Here is a 22489-nt window from a genome sequence, read left to right on the forward strand (position 1 = left end):
GCAGGTGCAGACAAAAACCATTTTCTTCGACCTCACCATAATATTCTATTCTCTTACCCTAACTTCTTCCAGACATCTCCATATCGCTTCAATCTCTCCGATCGTCGAGTAAGACACTTTTATATTGCATATTTGCCTTATCTAATGGCCAGTAATCAATCAGTTCCCACTCAGTTCATTAAGAGTCGGATTGTTATAGGCCTAATAATACTCAGCACTATACTATTTCCTGCGTTGTAATTTCTAATCTTTATTCAGTTATACTATTTGACATAATAGTGGACATACCTAGTTTCCTTAATAGACGGACTCGTGAGAATGATCTGGTCTGGATCAGATTTTATGAGAATGGTCTGTGTAATGGGGAACGGGACTTTTTTTCAGGGAGTCATGAGTACTGGAAGTCTAAATCAGGATTACTGAATAGCAGTTTAGAAATGGAAAGATCACAACATGTACGGCTCTTCACTTGATTGCGTAATTTCTCATATCAAGTATATTGAGCTTCACAGATCAGTCAGAAAAGGAAATAATTGCTTTTCATTAAAATGATTCATTTTCAATGAGAGTCATGTGAGAACGTGCTCCAGAGAGACATCTAGCCCACAGCTCTAGAGAACTGGACCTCATGACGTTCCTGTTTCAGACCTATTGACTGCCACTTCAAAGAGAGATCAGAGGGGCCGGATTTGTTAGCATGCAGGAAACTCCCAGGGGAAATAACGAACCGCGTACTGTAACATCAGCATATGGCTGGGCTAGACACAGGATGGTAAATCCCAGGGCCTGCTGGTAGTTCCATGGAGCACCATCGACTCAAAGTTAAATAATAAATAATAACAGAATAAACCCACTGCGCATAGTGACGTCGGAATGACATCTTTAATATGTCGTTTTTGGACGTCCAATTTTGGTCCACTGAAGGGGTTGTTTTGTAACGCCAGGCGACGTCTTTTTTTGACGTCTAATGAACGTCTAGTATTGACGGCCGTGTGACCTCCATGTATGGGCTATTTATAGTCCAAATGTGGTCGTTGTGGACGTCTTATAATACCAAAAGCAGACTAATTTTAGACATTGTGTATGTCGTGTCTCGACTAAATTCATATATAAATGAACAATTTCACCATGCTTTCAATTAAAACTTAAATTTAAATAACGTATTGCTGCGACGGGCAGATGGAGGTATCGCGAGCAGAGAAACACGGAGATTACTCTGTCGGGGAACATCCACTCAATTAATAATCCGTACAAGGATTACATCAAGCACCCAAAAAGCACCAAAGATAATTATATGTAAGAAACACAAAGTAGTCAGACGACGAACTGTAAGACGCATCCACGGTGGGACATTTATGTAAGCTAATTACACACGAGGATCAGACCGGGTACACACAAGACACATGTAAACACATGCGCAACAATAAGGAATTACCTATTAATTAACAATAACAGCAACAACACAACAATGGCTATTTACAACTGCACGCGGGGCATGCTGGGACATGAGCCCCGCCGGTGCTACAGTGTATGCAACACAGCAGTACAGAGCTAAAGTAAAAAACATAATTTAGCATTAACCTGGTTTAGCAAGCTGGATGTTAATTTGTTCGACCGGGCATCAAGCTGCTGCCAGATTTTGAAATCCCGCGTTCTGCACGTGCACAAAAGTGTCCGCGAGGGACGTGGATAAAACTGTTACAGCTGCTCTGCACTACTCAGTTTTCACATGGTTTTCAGAACGAACATAAAAAACAATGCACGATATAATTTATTGTCATATCAGCGCAAATGCACATAAAATACGTACGCATTAACATAATAAATCATGTTTGTTTCGAAATAATCATCTGTATTCCATTTATTATGTTGATAACAACAATGTTGATATTTGTAAATAAAACTATATTTCCTGCACCTGTCGTAGTCGTCCAAATAACGTCAAAAAAATTACGTTCAAATGTTGAATGTCATATTGACGTGCAAGTTGGGTCATGGATGGACGTTCAAATTGTGGACCTAGTTTGGACGTTGTATAGATGTCCAGAATTGGTCATGGACTGACGGACCTAATATAGACATGATTTGCACGCCTATCCGACGTCCAATGTTTAGTGGGAAAGGAGAGGAAAAATTTTGGAATGATTAAAATAAAAAGTCAGGTATTAAAAGGAAAATCACAAAGGTAGGTAATTAGTGTGCACTGATTACAGTGTGTAAGGAGCATGCCCTGATTACAGTGTGTAAGGAGCATGTACTGATTACAGTGTGTAAGGAGCATGCCCTGATTACAGTGTGTAAGGAGCATGTACTGATTACAGTGTGTAAGGAGCATGTACTGATTACAGTGTGTAAGGAGCATGCCCTGATTACAGTGTGTAAGGAGCATGTACTGATTACAGTGTGTAAGGAGCATGTACTGATTACAGTGTGTAAGGAGCATGTACTGATTACAGTGTGTTGCTACACCCACCACATGACAAACCACCTCAGGGATGAGAACCTGAGTGCAGCCATGTGGCGAGTGATACCTCAGCACCAAACTAGCCTGAATGGACCAGTGTGAGTTTTCTCTCGTGTCTGGAGTGCCAGTCCTGCCATCAACCCCCAAGTTATTCCCTGTAAGCTGGAGGACCTCCTTATAGGGCTGGATGTAGGTTAATGTCATACCCAGGATGGAGCAATGGCAGGTTAAGGGCCTTATTAAGGGGCCAACAGATTAGAATCACACTGGGTATTCAGATTCCTAGGCTCAGAGCCACCACTCCACCCTAAAATGACACTGCATAAAATAAAATAAAATAAAATAAAAGAGGACATACCATGTAATAAAGTGGACTACCATAATGGACTCAAACATGACATAATCAATAAAACTCAAGTAAAAGCCAGATTGAAATGGAATGTCTTGGGTTTCTCCACAAAGCAAGTGCAGACAGTTAACTAGATAATTTTGAAACTTTATACAAAATATATTGTCTGGAAACCTGACTGCTGGCCGTACATCAACGTCCATGATCCACAGGTCCTCTGGGAAGTTGGACGGATCCCAGTCGAGTCAAACTGCCTTTAATTTAAGCAAGTAGTCATTTGTCAATTTCCCCAACTAAAATCTGCATTTTTTGGCTGCATGTTTTGCTACGCAGTCCTTCTATTTATTTATTTTTTATTTTATTTTATATTTTTATTTACTTCCTCAAAAGAAGGAGGGGGGGGGGGACAAAGGAGAAGGAGGGAAGAGAGAGAGAGGGAGAGAGAGGAATGGAAAGAAAACAGAAAAAAAACAAAAAAACAAAAGAAAAACAAAAAAAAACAAAAAAACCAAGAAAAAAACAAAACAGATAATCTGCTTCCATGTCTGTTGAAAAGAGAAAGACAACATACAACATCTGTACTAATCACAACGACCATCAAACGTTAAATGTTGTTGAACAGCACACACAACCAGCCTTACAACCCATGCCCAGAAACAACAGCCGATCAAGACAGTGTGTGTCCGTGAGCACGTGTCCGTGAGCACCTGTGTGCACACCTGTGTGTCAGCGCGCTGGTGTTCCTAAGGTTTCTCCAAGTAATTGTCTAGTAGTGTGTGTGGGGAGCCACAGCCCCGCCCACCCAGGACATGAAGTCGACACGGGGGAGACCCGGGCCCCAGATATCCAGAGGCCCCCCAGGGCACGGGAACCCCAGGAGGACCAACGCAGGGACAATTGCAGCCCCCACCGAGAAAAGGGCAGAGGAGCGCTCCGGAGGGGGGCCATCCGGCAGCCACATCACAGGAGCCCCAGGGGGCCGTGGCGACGAGCACGCAGGCCCCGCCGGCGGCCGGCCACACCAGGGCAGACCGGCAGGGCATAGAGGGCAGGGGTGGACAATTCAGGTTCAGAAAATACAATCCAGACCAAGATTTTATTTCAACCAACTAGTTGAGTACTCTGTGACTGTGACTGTTCATACTGACCTGGTTGGTTGAAACAAAATCTTGGTCTGGATTGTATTTTCTGAACCTGAATTGTCCACCCCTGCCCTCTATGCCCTGCCATGGTCGTACCTGGCCTTGTGCTCGCTGCTCTCTGGGATAGAGTCCAGTGTCCCCAGACCTCAGTACAGGATGATGATGGATAGCCTGGCACACAAGGAGAGAAACCTCTACACAACGAACACGCCTTAAAAAGTGCTTTCTTGCTGATCCTTGAAGAAGTGTGTCCTCATCTGAAAGATGACAAAATCCCCAACCACACCCAGTAAAAAAATAAATCGTCCCTCCCAAAGACAAACAACTACACTGCATTGCCTTTGCAATAACTTTACAACTTTTATGACAGTCATTGTGCTCTTTGGACATTGGACACCCACCACAACACCAGACTGGCCATCTGCCATACTGGGCATGTGGGCCAGCAAAATTTACCAGGGGATCCCCACCCACACCCATGCTCGGCAAAAGCTATTGTGGGGTCGGAGTGGTGGGGGCCACTCACTGCTGTGCTGTGAACAAGGAAGAGAAGGATGAAATGCAGCCAGAACCCAAATCTGAACACAATGGCAACAACTTCCTTTGCAGCTCTGAGAGTGGATGACACACATACTGTAATAGAAAGGGATCAAATTAAAACCAAACTTTTAATTTTAAATCCTCTTGGGTATGACATTAAACTGCACCAGCTGAGGGTGGGGAAGGCTGCAGGGATCTGTGGTGTCCGGCGTGACCTTCTGGTAGCAAGGCTGTGCCCTGGCATTGCAGGCAATCTCTGCTTCCATTTGGGAGAGAGGTGTCATCCCAACTGACTGGAAAACGGGACTTGTTATCCCTATTTGGAAAGGGAAGGATGATCGCCTGGATTGTGGCAGCTATGCCCTGCACTTTACAGGGGCCCTCGAATGCATAAAATGATGAAATTATATAATGTAAGGGGCGGGGGGCCCCAAGGTGACATGTTGTCAGGGGGCCCAAACTGTCTAGCTACTCCCCTGGCGACAGCTACTGTGGGTACTGTGGGTTGATCGTATGGCAGCTACTGCAAATCTCTAACAAGCTACCGAGTCGCCTAGTAAGCCTCCAATTTATTTCTACTAAACCTAAGAAATGGCATAAAAATGAATGGGGAGCTGGACCAAGTAAGAAGCCAGAAATTTACCAGTTCCATGCGGAATGGGAGGAGGGCTGTTTTTTTTCACCATGTCAAATTCGAAGTGCATTTGCCTCATCTGTCAGTCTACCATTGCTATTCCATCCATCCATACATTTTCCAAATGCACGGGGGGCCAAAGCCTATCCCGGAAGCAATGAGCACAAGAACAACCCCAGACGGGGGACCAGCCCATCGCAGGACACACTCACACCTATGGGCAATTTAGGAACCCCAATAAGCCTCAGCATGTCTTGTGGGGGGAAACCGGAGTACCCGGAGGAAACCCCACGACGACACGGGGAGAACATGCAAACTCCACACACATGTAACCCAGGCAGAGACTCGAACCCTGGCCCCAGAGGTGGGAGGCACCAGTGCTAACCACTGCATCACCATGCCGCCCCACCGCCGCTATTTTATTAATAGTCCGAAGTTTTCGGACCGTTAATAAAAACTATGACATTAACTTCCCTCCGAAAAGCAAGCTGAGAAAGAGAAAGGTGAAGGAACTAAAATCCCAGTTCAATTCAAAAATACTTTATTTATCCCAAAGGGAAATTATTATTATTAATAATAATAATAATAATAATAATCCATCCATCCATTATCCAACCCGCTTATCCTACTGGGTCGCAGGGGATCCGGAGCCTATCCCAGAAGCAATGGGCACGAGGCAGGGAACAACCCTGGACAGGGGGCCAGCCCATCGCAGGGCTAATAATAGTAATAAAAATAATATTAAAGAATACTCAATATTTTTATACATAAATATATGTTTTGCGTTTTGATAGTAGGTAGATCATTCTGACTTGGACATTTATAAGTAGCTGGAAAGTTAGCGTACCTTCAGAGCGTGTGTTTAGTACGGCAGGTGACATAGGACGCCGCTCAGAGCAAACATCTCCTGAAAACGTTGACCATTTAATTTTCCTTTAAAAAAAAAACCTCTCAAAGAACATTATACTGACATACTTGTTTCACCGCAGAAATCAGTCATGTTAATCTTCCTCATTCTACATGTATCTGTATGCAATGTGTTTTTTATTTTGACTTGACTGCACTAGATTTTGTTTACAGTTCCCAATAAAATATGATAACGTGGAAATTTCTGAGGTATAAAAAAAATCGAACCATTGCCTTAAGTAATCGATGTAAAGGGAAGCATTGCTGTATCCCTGGAAATGCCCCCAAAAATGAGAATCAGTCAGATGACTCCGTGAGTAACCGGATACTCTACAAGGGTCAGGAGTTCCACTGCCTGCATTGCGTGTGTGTGCAGTTTGCACGTCCTCCCTGGGTTTCCTCCCATATGCCTGCACTGCGTGTGTGTGCAGTTTGCACGTCCTCCCTGGGATTCCTCCCATATGCCTGCACTGCGTGTGTGTGCAGTTTGCACGTCCCCCCTGGGTTTCCTCCCATATGCCTGCACTGCGTGTGTGTGCAGTTTGCACGTCCCCCCTGGGTTTCCTCCCATATGCCTGCACTGCGTGTGTGTGCAGTTTGCACGTCCCCCCTGGGTTTCCTCCCATATGCCTGCACTGCGTGTGTGTGCAGTTTGCACGTCCCCCCTGGGTTTCCTCCCATATGCCTGCACTGCGTGTGTGTGCAGTTTGCACGTCCCCCCTGGGTTTCCTCCCATATGCCTGCACTGCGTGTGTGTGCAGTTTGCACGTCCCCCCTGGGTTTCCTCCCATATGCCTGCACTGCGTGTGTGTGCAGTTTGCACGTCCCCCCTGGGTTTCCTCCCATATGCCTGCACTGCGTGTGTGTGCAGTTTGCACGTCCCCCCTGGGTTTCCTCCCATATGCCTGCACTGCGTGTGTGTGCAGTTTGCACGTCCCCCCTGGGTTTCCTCCCATATGCCTGCACTGCGTTTGTGTGCAGTTTGCACATCCTCCCTGGGATTCCTCCCATATGCCTGCATTGTGTGTACAGTACTCAGCAGAAATGAGCACAGCAGCCCCTTGGAAATTAGAACTTTTACGATTATGAGGAGAATTAGCTGTATTTTTACAAACCAGTTTCATTAAACATTTATTTGTATTAACATAAGAGTATGATCACCTTCTTTACTTCTTTGGGATATGAAAAATAATACATTTTATTCAAATAAGGTGATGCAAAAATGATTACACCCTAAGACAAATTCTACTAAATCCAATATTTTGTATGGCCTCCTTGACTTATAAGAACAGCAGCAACTCTTCTAGACATTGAATGAACTAGTTTATGACATACAGCCAGGTCAATATGTCCACATTCTTGAAGGATGAGCTCTTTCAGATCATGTGTGCTGGATGAAGAATGACACGCAACTTCTCTTTTCAGAACTGAAATGAATCAGTGACCTAAGATGTATGTTTTCAGTAATTGTCGTGTTGAAAGAGTGCTCTGTGACCAAGGGCATGGACTGATGGTCGCATTTTCTTTTTCAGTATGTCACAGTGCATCTGTGAATGCATGATACCATCTATGAAATGCAGCTCCCTGACACCTGCAGCGCTCATACAACCCCACACAAGATCACTGCCGCCCCCACGCTTTACTGTCGGTACCACGCGGCCCCACACAAGATCACTGCCGCCCCCACGCTTTACTGTCGGTACCGCGCGGCCCCACACAAGATCACTGCCGCCACCACGCTTTACTGTCGGTACCGCGCGGCCCCACACAAGATCACTGCCGCCCCCACGCTTTACTGTCGGTACCGCGCGGCCCCACACAAGATCACTGCCGCCACCACGCTTTACTGTGGGTACCGCGCGGCCCCACGCGGGGACACAGCCGCCCCCACGCTTTACTGTGGGTACCGCGCGGCCCCACGCGGGGACACAGCCGCCCCCACGCTTTACTGTCGGTACCGCGCGGCCCCACACAAGATCACTGCCGCCACCACGCTTTACTGTGGGTACCGCGCGGCCCCACGCGGGGACGCAGCCGCCCCCACGCTTTACTGTGGGTACCGCGCGGCCCCACGCGGGGACACAGCCGCCCCCACGCTTTACTGTGGGTACCGCGCGGCCCCACGCGGGGACACTGCCGCCCCCACGCTTTACTGTCGGTATCATTTCTACAAATTCCTTCAACTTCCCTCATCACAAATTGCTCTTGACGAGGTGTTTATTTCCACGTCCTCGACGTCTCTGCCAGCTTCCCACAGGTCCATCCTTTTGGGATTTTTAGATGACTTTTGGGACAGTATTCAAACTTATCAGCAACGCCTAACTAATTTTCTTATAACCTTGACCTTTTTCGTGCAAAGAAATTATTTTCTTAGGTCTTGTGACATTTCTTTTCCATGCGGTGCCATTTTGTCAGCATTGAGCGGAACTTGATTTTCTCTCTTAAATACCACTTTTAATAATAATAATAATTGATACTTTATTGATCCCCATGGGGAAATTGTCTTTACGCCTCCCTCAACTTGCTCTTTGTAGAGTAAGTTGTCCGCGAAGGGCAGCCACCTTTTGGGGCGCCCAGGGAGCTGGGGGTTAAGGGTCTTGCTCCAGGACCTGCAGACGTGCTGAGGCTGAGTTTGAACAGGCGACCTTCTGATTACAGGCAGCCCAGCTTAGCCCACTGCCCCCCGTGAACTATCACGTGGCCAACTATCATGTGGCCACCCGTGTGATGATTGCTATGATTCATCTGTTTGTGAATTCCTGTTAGTTACAATTTTATCAGATTTTTCTCCAATGACATTGGGGTGTAATCATTTTTGCATCACCTTATTTGAATAAAATATTATTTTTCGTATCCTAATGAAGTAAAGAAGGTGATAATACTCTTATGTTGATACAAATAAATGTTTAATGAAACTGGTTTGTAAAAATACAGCTAATTGTCCTCATAATCATTGAGAAATGGTTCAAAGTTTAAATGTCATTTATGCTGAGCACTGTATGTGTCCAGTGATGGACTGACCTCCTGTCCAGTGGGTGGTCCTGCCAAGTGCCTTATGCTGCCTGTGGGCAGGGGGGTCCAGACCACCATGGCCTCATTCAGAACATGGATGGATGGACAGGCCTCGTGCTCCTGCTTCCTACTGCTGGCCTGCCAGCCCTGCAGGCTGAGCTCAGAAAATGCCTGGAGCACCATGGTCTGTGTGACTTCATGGGGTTCACAGAAATTTCCATGGAGAAACCAGCCAACTCACCTCCAAAGAATAAGTGAGATCTTGTGATACCATCCCCCTAAACAATGTCTTGTCTAGGGTCTTTGAGAGCAGAGTCTACGTGAAGTGGATATTTTGCTTGGAAATGTGGCAGCCTTGCAAAGATCACTAATTTTCATTTTTATGCTTTTTCTCTTTTCGTTCCCTTTTATATATGATTTCAACATTAACAATAAGCCCATAAGTTTAGATTTTAGATTTACATCGGTTCACATTGTGCTGGTTTTAGTTATATAATGTTTTCTATTCAGTTGATGATTCATTTATACTGGAATTTTTATTTGACACGGAACTGTTGCGGAACTTCTCTTTATAGCGCTTTGCTTTGGTTATTCCTCAGTCTTTGGCATTGATTTGAGTGATTTACGAAATCAAAGGCTGGATTTCATGTTTCACTTTGATGTATTATTATACTGTTAATTAGGAAATTGTTAGCTGTACTTTTACTTAAAACAGAAACAGAAATACAAGTAACTTTAAAGAATAAGATACAAATATTTGTTTTATAATGAATGAATAGTTCCCGCATTATTAATAAGAAATAAGGTGTCTGTTATTAGGTACAATCACACACATCATGGCACCATTTCTCAGATGCTGTAAAATCAGACCCTTTTTATACCAGATGCCGATGTTTAGATGTACATGAATCTTTACATCATGTGTGAAATACTTGCTTCCTAAAAAGCCAGACTGAAAATAATGGGAAATCTGACATGGAGATAAAATTACACAATGGTAACCGGAAAATATCGTTAATAACAGTTAATCGCTCACTGCCTGTATTTTCCAAGTAATAAGATAATTGTAAGCGTTTGTGGAAGTTGAAATGATTCACTGTCACAAGAACGAAACAAAAGAAAGTTGATGATTTGTTCCAGCAAGGAGTTTATTTAGAATGATATAATTTCTTCCTTTAAAAAGAAGACGCTCTGCACAGGTAACACGGTGTGTTATACATGGCTACTGTAAATGTAAAATGTAAAGCACCTGAATGTGTTTTGCGTAATTCTTGCGTAATTCCCGGAGGGGAAAGGGGAAAATTTAACACTAGCCCAAATCTCTCTGTTCCATTCAGCGTGACCAGCGGAGCGCGTACTCGGAACTTCAGAAAGTATTATGTCGGTTTCGACCTACATTTACTTTCGATTGTGTGATCCTATGAGTCTATATAACCGGGCAGAGACTAATGAGCCTTTCAGACTCTCGCGTCGTGACACCAAGACAATGGGTCAGATGAGCCTCTGTAAGTGATACATTGATACTTCATGATGCCGTAATATTACTGAAGTTTACGAAATGAATCGTCTTCTTATATGTACTCTAATTTTAAATTTACTAATTTAAGGGTCTGATGGCCATGTTAAAATAAAACCTAATGCTGTAATTTAGGGATGCATTTTTTTCCTGTAGGCTACATGCCGTATTTTCTGTACAATAGCTAAATAGTTTAAATCTTAATGGATTCGAAACAGTACCAAAGCAAATTAAATGAAAACATTTCAGTCCGAATTAGTTATACGGTCTACAATGAATTAACGTACCGGTGCTGATTCCAGTTCATTGAGCAACTGGTTTCGTTTCCTTTAGTTTCTGATTCGTTTCAGCACAGTACCGTTCGCCTATTTATGGTTATTACATAACTACATTTTCAAAATTATCTAATTCTGGACTCTTTCAGGGTTTATCGCTGCAATCATGGTTGGAGCCAACAATGCTTATGGCGATGAAGTTGACCCCTTACTGAAATGTCTGGAAGACCCTGACTACGGCAAACTTCTTGACATTGTAAGAGACGGCCTGCCCCATGCTAAGACACCGCGACATATCGTCATAGTCGGCGGGGGCGTAGCAGGGCTCACGGCAGCCAAATATCTGGAAGATGCGGGACATAAGGTAGGTACAATGCTCTTTGTCTGCCACTCCTTAATGTCCAAACTGTAAAAAATCATCTACACTTGTAGCTTAGTTAGAAAAGCACGCACGGTCTGATAGTAACATTGACAAATACCCATATACTGTAATCACTTTACACAATAAAAGCAATGGTAATTATGGTAATTCAAAACTATATTGGATCTCCAGGTTACAATTATAGAAGCGAACTACTATATTGGTGGAAGGGTAAGAACTTACAGGAATAAGGATGAAAAATGGTATGCGGAATTTGGCGCAATGAGGATCCCCAAATTTCACAAGTGAGTACAGAGCAAGTCCGTCCATCCATCTATCCATCCATCCGCCCGCCTATCCTGTTCAGGAGTACAGAGCAAGTAGCTAAGGCAAATAGCCGGACCGTTAGACTGTTATACGTACAGTACGGTGCCTGCGGTAACAGCTTTTCCTTCTAGACAGGTTATTTATTTGGCCTACCCGTTACTCTACACATCCACGCGCTGATTTACATAATCTCGTTACCTTACTGTATTTACATTTGCTTTCAACAATACAATATAAAATATAATCTAACTATGAATCAAGACACACAAGTGCATATGGTCTATTGTTTTTATTTAAGAATATGTGAATATTTATCAACATCGAATATGCGTATTTTATTATTAATTTTAAAAGTATATATTATGTGTATTGTTAGTTTAAAGTTATTACTTCTTATCGGTCAGTGCCTCGATGCCCTTTGAACTGGAATGTATTTGCTTCTCCAGGATTTTGTTGGAATTAGCGAAGAAGCTCAACGTTAAATTTAACCCTTTCATCGAGGAGAACCCCAATACCTACTATTTTATAAACCAAAAGAAGATCCTCGCGCGCGTGGTGAAGGACAACCCGGACGTACTGAGGTATCCCGTGGCGCCTCACGAGCTCGGCAAGTCGGCGGCGCAGCTCTTCAGCTCCGCTCTGCAGCCGGTGAGTGCGGGCGGGGCGGCAGCGCGATTCCACCCGCAATACAGTGCGGCGATTGCGAGTGTGACGTCAACCGTCAAAGACCGATTTGCCCGAAAGTATCCCAACATCTTCAAAAACACAGCGCACATTATTTGTGACCGTGTGTGTTTTACCTTGCTTATGTTATCCTGAATTACTCTTAAATACCTTTTTGCGATACACAGAAAAATGAAAAATGACTGTAGAAATCAATAATATAAAAGATACACGATATCTTTTAAGTAACAGCTTAAGTCAAAGCCAACTGTCTCCATTTTTTACAGATCAGAGATGACTTGAAAAGTGGATATAAATGCAAACAAGTTTTGAAGAAATATGATTCCTACACTGTACAGGTATAATCCCTGGAATTGTTCTTTCAGTGGATGAAATTTTTACCTTTTCCCCTTGAAGCTTTGAAGCTGTTCCATCTGTATCAGATAGATAAATACTGATAACAAGCATAATATAGGTATGTACGGGAGAGGATTAGGGCCACCATGAAAATATTATTAGAATTCTGAGATTAATGTCAGAATTCTGACTTTTTTCTCAGAATTCTGACTTTTTTCTCAGAATTCTGACTTTTTTTCTAAACTCAGAATTCTGCGATCAAAGTCAGAATTCTGAGAAAAAAAGTCAGAATTCTGACATTAATCTCAGAATTCTAATAATATTTTCATGGGTGGTCCTAATCCTCTGCCGTAGGTATGCATGTATATTCAACTATAGAAAAATAGCTTACATTTTTACTGCAGATTTTATGTAAATTAAGCTACTCTTTGTTGTCTGATTGAAGCATAAGACTCATTTCAAAGGTACAGCTATAATACCTGCCTGGGTCTCTCACACAGTACCCAGGTGACGTCAAGCGATTTCCTCCAATGGCGAACCTTTGTTAACAGGCCGGTATCTGCTGCTTGTTGCAGGACTACTTGGTGCAGAAGGGCAATCTGAGCCGCGGCGCCCTGCGCATGATTGGGGACATCCTGGACGAGAACGGCTTTTTCTACACCTCCATGACTGAGACGCTGTACATCCAGTCTGATATCAGTGATAACAATACGTGAGTCTAACCAACAAATTGCTCCACACAATTAATCCCATGCACACCCATTTTTAGGGGTCAGGAAATACACGCATACATTTTTCGAAGTGTTAGACACTGAAGAAAAACAATGAAACAAAGCATGTGATGCTCCCCTGTGTCTCTAGGTATGTCGAGGTCACTGGTGGCTTTGAAAAGCTGATAGAAGCCCTCAAAGACACCCTCAAATGCAGCATGTTCATGAACTCCAAAGTGAAAGCCATCAGTCACACAAAGAGGAACGTGACTGTTTACTTTGAGAGTGCGGACAAATCTGCCCTAGAGAACATCACGGCTGACTACGTCCTGGTGACAACCACGGCCAGGGCCACCCTGCTCATGAAATTCCAGCCTTCCTTGTCACCAAGGAAAATGGAGGCCCAGAGATCTGTGCATTACTCTGCCTCCACCAAAGTCATTCTGAGTTTCAAGGAGAGGTTTTGGGAGAAGGAGGGCATTAAAGGTGGCAGGACCATCACCGACCTGCCCCCTCGCTTCATCTACTACCCCAGCCATAATTTCACAGGTGTGGGTGGGGCTCTCCTGGCCTCCTACACCTATTCGGACGACTCCAACCTATTTGAAGGAATAGAGGAGAGTGAGCTCGTAGAAATGATGCTGGAATACTTGGTGGAGATCCACGGCGAGGAGATCCGTCACCTATGCACTGGGGGTGTGGTCAAGAAATGGAACCAGGACCCGTTCAGCCATGGTGCCTTCGCCATATTCACACCCTACCAGTACAGTATGTACTCAAAGGCGCTGTTCCAGAACGAAGGCAGGGTCCACTTTGCCGGAGAACACACAGCAATGCCCCATGGCTGGATAGAGACCTCCATGAAATCAGCCTTGAGGGCTGCCAAGAACATCAATGACAAAAGGAAGTAAGCGGACAGGCGGCTGCAGCGGCCCGAGGGACGTCATTCTGCTGCTGGAGTTGGGGGCGCCCTTGGGGGGGGGGGGGGGGGTGAGCTGGCCGCTTCTGCACTCGCACTTCCGACCAGCTCATCCACGCCAAAGCTATGGTGCGTGACTGTCTGCGCAGATAGCCATCAGCCGCGCGAGCAGCGCATCACACAATACATCTGCGCTCTCCAAGGTCGGCACAGGGCTGTGCAGTCAAATTCTGCAGCAAAGGACAAGTTCCAAAGCTGTGTAGTTTCAAACTCAAAGCACCTTTGTACCTGAAACTGCTATTTGTGTTTGTTGTGTGTGGTTTTTATGATTATTTGATGTTGAGAAAAGATCCATTGAATAAATGTGTAGCAACCAAATATTTGGAGTTCCTCTGAGGGGGTTAGGTATGATGCCTGCATTTTTAGTTCTCATATTTGAAATGAAACAAACATTTGAACACGTATGGCAGTGTACAATATCAATCACAAATAGCATCAGCACATAGGGCTTGATGGCTCAATAGGAAGCATTTCCGGTATGTCTAGATGGGCTCTGGTTTTTCTGGTATCCTCACATTAGGCATGAACTCCGGCTGTTTGGCCAAACAATTCGCAGTGCTGCAGTTGCATGCTCACGGTGAACTCCTGTGCCTAAAAGATGGCGATGCCCGAGTCATACTCTGCAGGATGCATACACAGGCAGCACGGGGCACAGGGTGGGCGAAGGCCGCGGACAGCATGCCAGCCCATCCCGGGGCACATGAACACATGCATTCACACATAAACCAAGCATTTTAGGCTATTTAGAAACGCTAATTAGCCTGGACTACAGGAGAAAAACAGAAGAAAAAAGATCTAGACACATACAAATCTATGACGACATTTCAAATGCAATTTCATAGGGATTTTTTAAATGCTTGAGTGGACAGCAGGACCGCAGTAGAATTAGCTGCACCAGAGTGAGAAGAGTGAGGGTTTAAAGTACAAACACAACATCAGACACTACAGCACACATAACAGGCAGCAGAAGGAGAGGGTACACAAGACAGGGCTGACACTTATACAATCCATGGGAAGACTGCAGAGCTTGTGGAGGAGTACAGATACCTGGGCACTATCTTTGATAGTATGCTCAGGTTTGCCTCCAACACTGAGGAGATTCTAAGGAGATGCCAGCAGCGGCAGTATCTCCTGAGGAAACTTTGGAGTCAACAAGAACATCTTGAGGACGTTCTACTACTCCTTCATTGAGTGTCATAACATCCTCAATAACCTGCTGGTTCCATGCCACCACTCTGCATGACAGAACCCGCCTGCAGAGGACAGTCAAGGTGTGCTCTGAAATAATTGGATCCCCAGTCAGAACTGTCCTCCTTCTGCGAGCTGCAAACCCTGAGAACAGCACACAGAATCCTACAGGACTCTTCACATGTGCTGTTCCCAGCATTTGAGTGGCTTCATTCTGGGCGCCGAATTCGCTGCCCGGATTGCAGGACTCAAAGGAGAAGAGCAATTTTTGTTCCAAGGGCTGTTCAACATTTGAACTTGAAGCCACTATTACCCTCTGCCTTTATGCACCAAACCCCATAAAGGTATAAACACATTCTCACATTCCCATAAAGGTATAACCACATTCTCATTCCCCACTACCTACTGACCTCCCCATTTTTGCATCTTATGTTAGTCTGTTAATTTACTTACTTTCAAATGCAATTTTGCACCTTATGTATATATTGAGAACTATTTTATTACTCTATTTCTTTATTATTATTACTTTTATTCTGATGTTTTATTATTTTTTTATTTGTTCTATTTCTTTAATGTCTGGTTCTGTGTCTGTGCGACACTGCTCTACATGCCTCAAATTGCCCCTCGGGGAAAATAAAGTTTTTTTTTTTTTATTTCATTTGAGGGCTGACAGTAGGAGGCAGGAAACCACAGGGCATGACAGGCAAGTGAGAGGGTTTCTGAAAATCACCCACAGCAGCAGCAAACCAGTGAGAATGACAATGAGCCTCAATTCCCATGCAAGAGGCAAGAGAAGCGGGTTCTGAGGTGGTGAACTGAAGCCATCACTGAAACAGAACAGCAGTACTGAAACAGAGCCTGATGTCTGTAACCACTAAGCATGGCAATCTGCATGGTCATATCCTGGAGCTGAGGACCAGAATGTCCAGTGTGAACAGTCAGTTCCCTTAGCTGCAGGTTACAGTGCAGGTTACAGTGCCTACCCAGAGGTGGTTATGAATCCCCTGATTTAAGTATTATTTAGATCAAGCTGAAAGTGCACACAACAGGTCAGGAATTAAACTGCCTTACACATAAAATATTTACAAGTAACAATATCATGAAGAGTAAGAAAACTTATTTTCGACCCAACAAGTTTGTTTTATTTCTACCGAAATACCAAGTTACAATTTTTAAATCCATTTAAAAGAGAAACTGGAATATAGAACAAAACATTCAATAAATTCCAGCACAATCAGACGGACCGAGGGACTAGACGAATAAATTAATCGAAATCAGTGTTCGCCCCTCACATCACATGACGTGATGAAAACTGCTATTTAGGGAGTCCGTGCACATGGGTTTTATCAGCGTGAGAAGCGGTAGGGGCTCTCATCAATGGACGCCCTTCTGCACCATCTGAGTGAAGCGGTTGGTGATGATGAGGGTCGTGTCGATGAAGCGCTCCACGCAGTTCACAAGACACGTCTCGGTCCGAGCATCCAGCTTGGAGCCTGGCTTTTCCACACATTTGTCCCAGCACACATCTGTGAAGTTGTGTACCTGCAGTACAATCGTCGTATTTTAATCATACACCACTTAATCCGACATGCGCTTATTTTGTGTTTTCAGTTTCTGCCGATCATATTAAACATGGCAACATCCGATTAATGTCTATTAAGACATTTTTAACGATATGGCTCATTAGAAACTAAACAAAACAGATTTCCATTGGCATTCTGTCCGTGCGATATGCTGTAGATAATCCACAAATATAATTTAAATAACATTTAAAGGTCTAAACAAGTTTTACACTAAAACAGCAGACTCCTCATTCAGGAATTATACGGCTGACTTTATGTATGTGCCTAACTAGCCAGTTATGAAATATATGTGGTCACTGATAATGCTGAAAAAAAAAATCAAAAGTTATAATAAAAAATTTCCAAAAATCTCACAATTTAAGGAAACAAACTGGGTAAAGTACCTGCGCCTGAAATTGGGCTTTCTGTTGCTCGATGGCAATCATCCTCTGTAGTTCAGCTGTTTCTGCCGTTTCTGAGGCAGGCATATTGTAGCTGGAGTTAAAATCGGACATCTGTGTATATTTTGTATTGTATTTTTATTTCCTTATAAATCACAGAATAAATTATATTTCACAACAAAACTAACGACCTTGTCTCTGTGTTTTACGCTAGTCTGCGTGGCTCACGTGGGTCCACCGGAAGTTGCTTGACGACACGGTACGGCACTATAGATAGTCTACTTCCCAGCAATTTTCGCTGCAGTTAATTCTGTCATTTATGCTGAAGCCAAAATATTGACTACGGAAATTAAATTAGAAAAACGGACTATATAAATATTCAGCTACATTAACTTTTCAGCTGCGTCGTCTATAGTTTTAATGTAAAACACACTTTGGCTGAAGCTCAGTATTAGGAGAAATCAGTGATGCTTTAGTTTTAATGTAAAACACACTTTGGCTGAAGCTCAGTATTAGGAGAAATCAGTGATGCTTAAGTTGCAGGATATCTCTACGTCAATATGTCTGAATGCGCCTGCGCGTTAAAGTGCTTCCGGGTCAACCTAGTAACCTTGGTTGTTGTGAGGTGCATCATGGCGACTCTCGTTAGAATAAGTTCCATCTGTCACAAAGGCGTCAAACGTATGTATTTTCATTCGTAATAATATACAGTAATTGACTTGTTCTGCCACGTCTTGAAAATGTCATTCCTATTGTATATTGTTAGCTATACAGTTGGAAGAGCCTAGACCAACCTAGACAACAACTCTCATTTAATTTTGAAAATGGCACGTCTCAACTCCCCTCATTTGATACATTATTTTGTCTAGTTGTTTCTCATTCTGTTTCTAGTTTCAACTTGGCATGTTACATGGGGACATGGGGAATGGAAGCACCGATTCATTGTAGCTAGTTTTATTGAGGAAATGATTGTGTAAGGTTGTCTGTAGGACACTTACTTGACAGAGGTATTAAAACAGCCGTAGTCAGACTTGCACCTTCAATACACAGTGTGGTCTTATTGAATTGAAGCGTTTTATACATTATAGGTAATTGGTGTGTAGTGGACTGTTGTTTCATAAACAGGATTAGACTTTTTCAGAGTTGTCTAGGAAATTCAGTTATATAGAAACCCCGAAATATTCCTCATGGTTTCTGTGTTTGAGGGCTTGGAAATTGTGGGGATTTGTTTTGTTAAAAATAGTTTCTACCTGCCTAACGCCTTATGGTTCACTACGAATGAGTTTGTTCTCAGTTGAGAGGTTTATTTATAGGTAAGTTGCATTGAACTAGTACTACCCGTATTAATGTAAAATAGCTTTGTGAATGTTATCAGGTCTGCCAAATTATATGTTGTGCTTTACATCATTAAAGACAGAATGGTAGCATTTATGAAACCTGGAATTGTATCGTAATGAAAATAACTGAGGTTAGAAGACGCATTGCTTGTTTTTTCTCCCAACCCCCCGTTAGCTCTCTTTCTTCGAAGTTCTCTGTTGCTGCGACCTGTTGTTGCTCAAAAGAAGGTCCAGGATCATGTTCCGCTTTTGACAGCGGATATTCACGCGTCTCCTTCCCACTATGGTGAGTCCAAAGTACAGTAATTAAGTCAAGCTGGTTTTCCTAAATTATTTTTTTTTCATTCTTAACCTTTCGACAATTTGCTCGACTTAAAATTCAAATAATCTACCTTTATACCAGAAATGTAAAGCATTACCGTTTCGAAAGTAATCACTGCTTGTTAGTTGATTCCTACGTGTGCTGAACATTTTAAAGACTCAATCTATAGGGGGTATACAGGTAACTGGTAATCATATAACCCTGCACCTTTCAAAAAGCGATGCCTACTTATGTGCATTTGCGCTGCTATGACAAGAAATAACCGTGTATTTTAACCTTTATACCACAAATGAAGTACGAATTGGCATATAAAGGTTAAAATGCACGATAATTTCTTCTCATATCAGAGCAAATGCACATAAAATAAGCAGACATCTGCGCTGTCACAACAATCGATTTGCGCACGTACGACTTTTGAAGATTTTTGCGTACCGGTCACGGGCACACCTTTCTATAGGGCCGGCTCACAAACGCACCTTTGTGAATTGGTGCGGTTGGAATTTGTCATCCTTGCGTGTTTCTGCTGCATCCACTAGAGGGCTGTCTTGATTTTTTTAGGCCATGGCTCTGGAGATACCGTCATTTATAAGCGCTTGACAAGCTAACCTCTTGGTCTCTCTGCTGGACAGCGGTTGCTGGCTCTAAGGCGGCATCCAGGCACTGGACAGGGGAGCGACTCTTAAGCGTAATGCTGCTTGGTATGTTGCCAACTGCCTACATGTTCCCTGGACCCATTATGGATTATTCGCTGGCGGCCGCCCTCACCTTGCATGGCCACTGGTAAGACACATGCAGACACGTCCCGAAGCTTTGCAGGATGATAAATTGGTTAATATTGGTAACTGCCAGTATTCGTAAAAAATCAAGATATGGGCATCGGTGCGATGTGCCAGTCTGGGCCGAGATATGGGGGGAGGGCAAGTCAGTGTGTCTGACTTGATATCAGTCAATGAGAAATGCCATGTGCTGTCTGGTTCAACAGGGGCCTGGGACAAGTGGTGACCGACTATGTTCATGGAGACTTCAAGGTCAAGGTGGCCAGCGGAGGCCTTCTGGCTTTGTCAGCTGTCACCTTTGCCGGCCTCTGCTACTTCAATTACCACGACGTGGGCATCTGCAAGGCTGTGGCCATGCTGTGGAGCATGTAAATGCAGGAGGGGGACTAATGTCTGTGAATTGGGACATCTATAAACATCTGAGGGATTGTATGTAAATTGTATAAATACATGCTTTTTGTGACAAAAGCAATTATTTGATTTACTTAATGATTATTCATTCAGAATTTGTAGGTTTTTGTCAGGAGTCCTGCATGTTGCTGGTGTCTGTTCCTGTTAATGTGTGATGTACAGTGAAGGGGATTCTTTCCGCCAAACCCTGACTTGTCCTCACTATCAAAGCCTTTGAGAAATTAATTCAAAGCTGCCATTGTGGACGTGACTGAGGAACATTAACATTTGAGTCATGATAGGGTTTCCTTTGTGTTTTACTGATGGCTGTTTGCTGGGCCTGAATCCAGCGATTCATCCAGTGATCCTCTCAGTATTAAAAAAAATATCTTTTGTAATGCTACCACTGCTCTTCAATGTTCAAAAACAATTTTATGTTTTCAAGAAAAATTATAGGGAAACCCTAGATGAACACATACTCCAACCCTCCGCTATGTGAACCCTTCCGGAAAGCTTTCTCCATTTGTGCATTACGCAAAGCTACCATGATCTTTGTCAATCTCTTCTACAATCTGATTGTTAATCCCTTAAGAAATTCTGCTGCCTCCTCATCTGCGCCCAGGATAATGTTTGGTTAACTTAAGAAGATTGGATTTCTCACGGTCCCAGTTACTATAATCTACTTCAGAGCTAAAGGAATAATGACGGTGATTCATTGCAGCTGCATATTGTGCAAACAGCATGAGGCCACAATGATGATTAGCTGTCATTCTGCTAAATAAATGTTAACTATCGAAATGTTTTCAAGTTTTTGTTTCCAATGGACCAATAACTCAACCATGCCCTTAAAATACTGTGGATTCATTGATAAAATTTATCTGAAAATTAAATTTAAGAAAAAAAATAAAATGGAGAAAAGGCTGTAGAAATTTGATGGTCCTGCACCTATCCTGCACACCGTGGAGCTAATGGATCTGTGGTTAAGGAACAAAAATTGCAGTAAAACTTGCTTTTGTAACTCTGTATGGGCAGAAATAAAACAATACACCATCACACTAAATGATCTGCACTAAAATTTTGACTGGTCCACTTCATTGGTATGATGCCATATGCACTATTTGCAATCCATCGATATTCATCAACAAATACAAATGAATCGGTGTCAGTTAATGATAATATATGACTGATACGTAACAGAAATCATTTCAGCATGTTTGGAGAACAGACCAAACTATTACAATCATAAGAACAAGAGAATCATACATATATCTGAACCGTTACCATGACAGCAGATGGTTCAGTTCAGTTAGGATGATTAGGATTTAGAATGATACTCTCAGATAAAGGCGTTTCATTTGAGACAAAATACCTACAACCACAGAAAAAAATGAGAGACTACTCTACATTTTAAAACAAATCTGCTTTTTTAAGTCCTGGTTTAACGGCGGTTCTGCTGGCAAAAGGCTACCGCTAGCAGACCGCCAGGTTGCTTCCAGGTTCAAACTTTCTAAGACAGCAGCACACAAGAACAACGTGAAGCAGGAGACACTGTGAACGACCAGAAACCAGCCAGGTAATGCCAGAAGTGACCGTTAACTTACCCGACAGTTTCTTATAAATCGTAGGATAACACTGGGTGACCTTCAAAAGGAATGGGAAACATTAAGTGCAGGTGTGAAGTGCACTGCTAGGAAAGTTTATATCAGGCTTCTAGAAGCAGGACTGAAGTCCCGTAAAGCAATGAATCATCAAAAAAGGCTGCCGTGGGAACGTAGTTATTTAATTTACCCACCCGGTCAATGTGGATTGGCGCAACGGTAGCGAAATGTTTAATGCGCCTGCACCTAGTTCACTTACTTGATGTTGTGCGTCAGTGAATATACTGTAATGTAAGTACTGTAATTCTAATTTCTGTTGCTACTTCGCGATTCTATTTATGTTGTTTGTAAGACCGCAACTGCCTTATATTTTCATTTACAGTGCTACGTTCATTTACCTTTTTGGGCTGTATGGTAGCGCGTTCGCTATGTTGATATGGTAACGCAATGATCGCCTGTAATGTATGTGTGCCCACTCATAACGGCTTACTTTAGGGTTGCTTGGATTTCTAACTACAGGGATTATGGAGCTGGGAATCTATTTTTTTATGTTTTGATTATTAATTACCAGTTATTTCAGTAAACATTTAAACCGATCAGTTTGTTAATGCAGTAAGGTTGATTTCTATTTGCGCTTTATTCCTGCTATGCTTGTAACGTATAAGCCACTTTATAACTAC

At 43.1% G+C, this 22489-nt stretch overlaps 3 protein-coding genes across 3 annotated transcripts; 2 read left to right on the forward strand and 1 right to left on the reverse strand.

Moving 5' to 3' along the window:
* Positions 1-10116: 10116 nt before the first annotated feature.
* Positions 10117-14217, forward strand: il4i1 (interleukin 4 induced 1). Its single transcript, XM_023792648.1, has 8 exons — positions 10117-10246; positions 10385-10552; positions 10988-11202; positions 11392-11504; positions 11973-12174; positions 12477-12548; positions 13122-13258; positions 13408-14217. The coding sequence occupies exons 2-8, from the start codon at positions 10426-10428 to the stop codon at positions 14165-14167; spliced, it is 1626 nt and encodes a 541-aa protein (XP_023648416.1). The 5' UTR covers positions 10117-10246; positions 10385-10425; the 3' UTR covers positions 14168-14217.
* A 2322-nt stretch (positions 14218-16539) lies between these two features.
* On the reverse strand, positions 16540-17896 carry timm8b (translocase of inner mitochondrial membrane 8 homolog B (yeast)). Its single transcript, XM_023792625.2, has 2 exons — positions 17390-17896; positions 16540-16965 (listed from the first exon to the last, which is right to left on the reverse strand). The coding sequence occupies exons 1-2, from the start codon at positions 17498-17500 to the stop codon at positions 16798-16800; spliced, it is 279 nt and encodes a 92-aa protein (XP_023648393.1). The 5' UTR covers positions 17501-17896; the 3' UTR covers positions 16540-16797.
* Positions 17897-17931: 35 nt separating this feature from the next.
* sdhdb (succinate dehydrogenase complex, subunit D, integral membrane protein b) lies at positions 17932-21009 on the forward strand. The gene is made up of 4 exons (XM_023792624.2): positions 17932-18067; positions 18899-19009; positions 19675-19825; positions 20028-21009. The coding sequence occupies exons 1-4, from the start codon at positions 17947-17949 to the stop codon at positions 20191-20193; spliced, it is 549 nt and encodes a 182-aa protein (XP_023648392.1). The 5' UTR covers positions 17932-17946; the 3' UTR covers positions 20194-21009.
* Positions 21010-22489: the final 1480 nt, after the last annotated feature.

Source organism: Paramormyrops kingsleyae, chromosome 17, assembly GCF_048594095.1.
Source record: "Paramormyrops kingsleyae isolate MSU_618 chromosome 17, PKINGS_0.4, whole genome shotgun sequence".
NCBI classification, from domain to species: domain Eukaryota; kingdom Metazoa; phylum Chordata; class Actinopteri; order Osteoglossiformes; family Mormyridae; genus Paramormyrops; species Paramormyrops kingsleyae.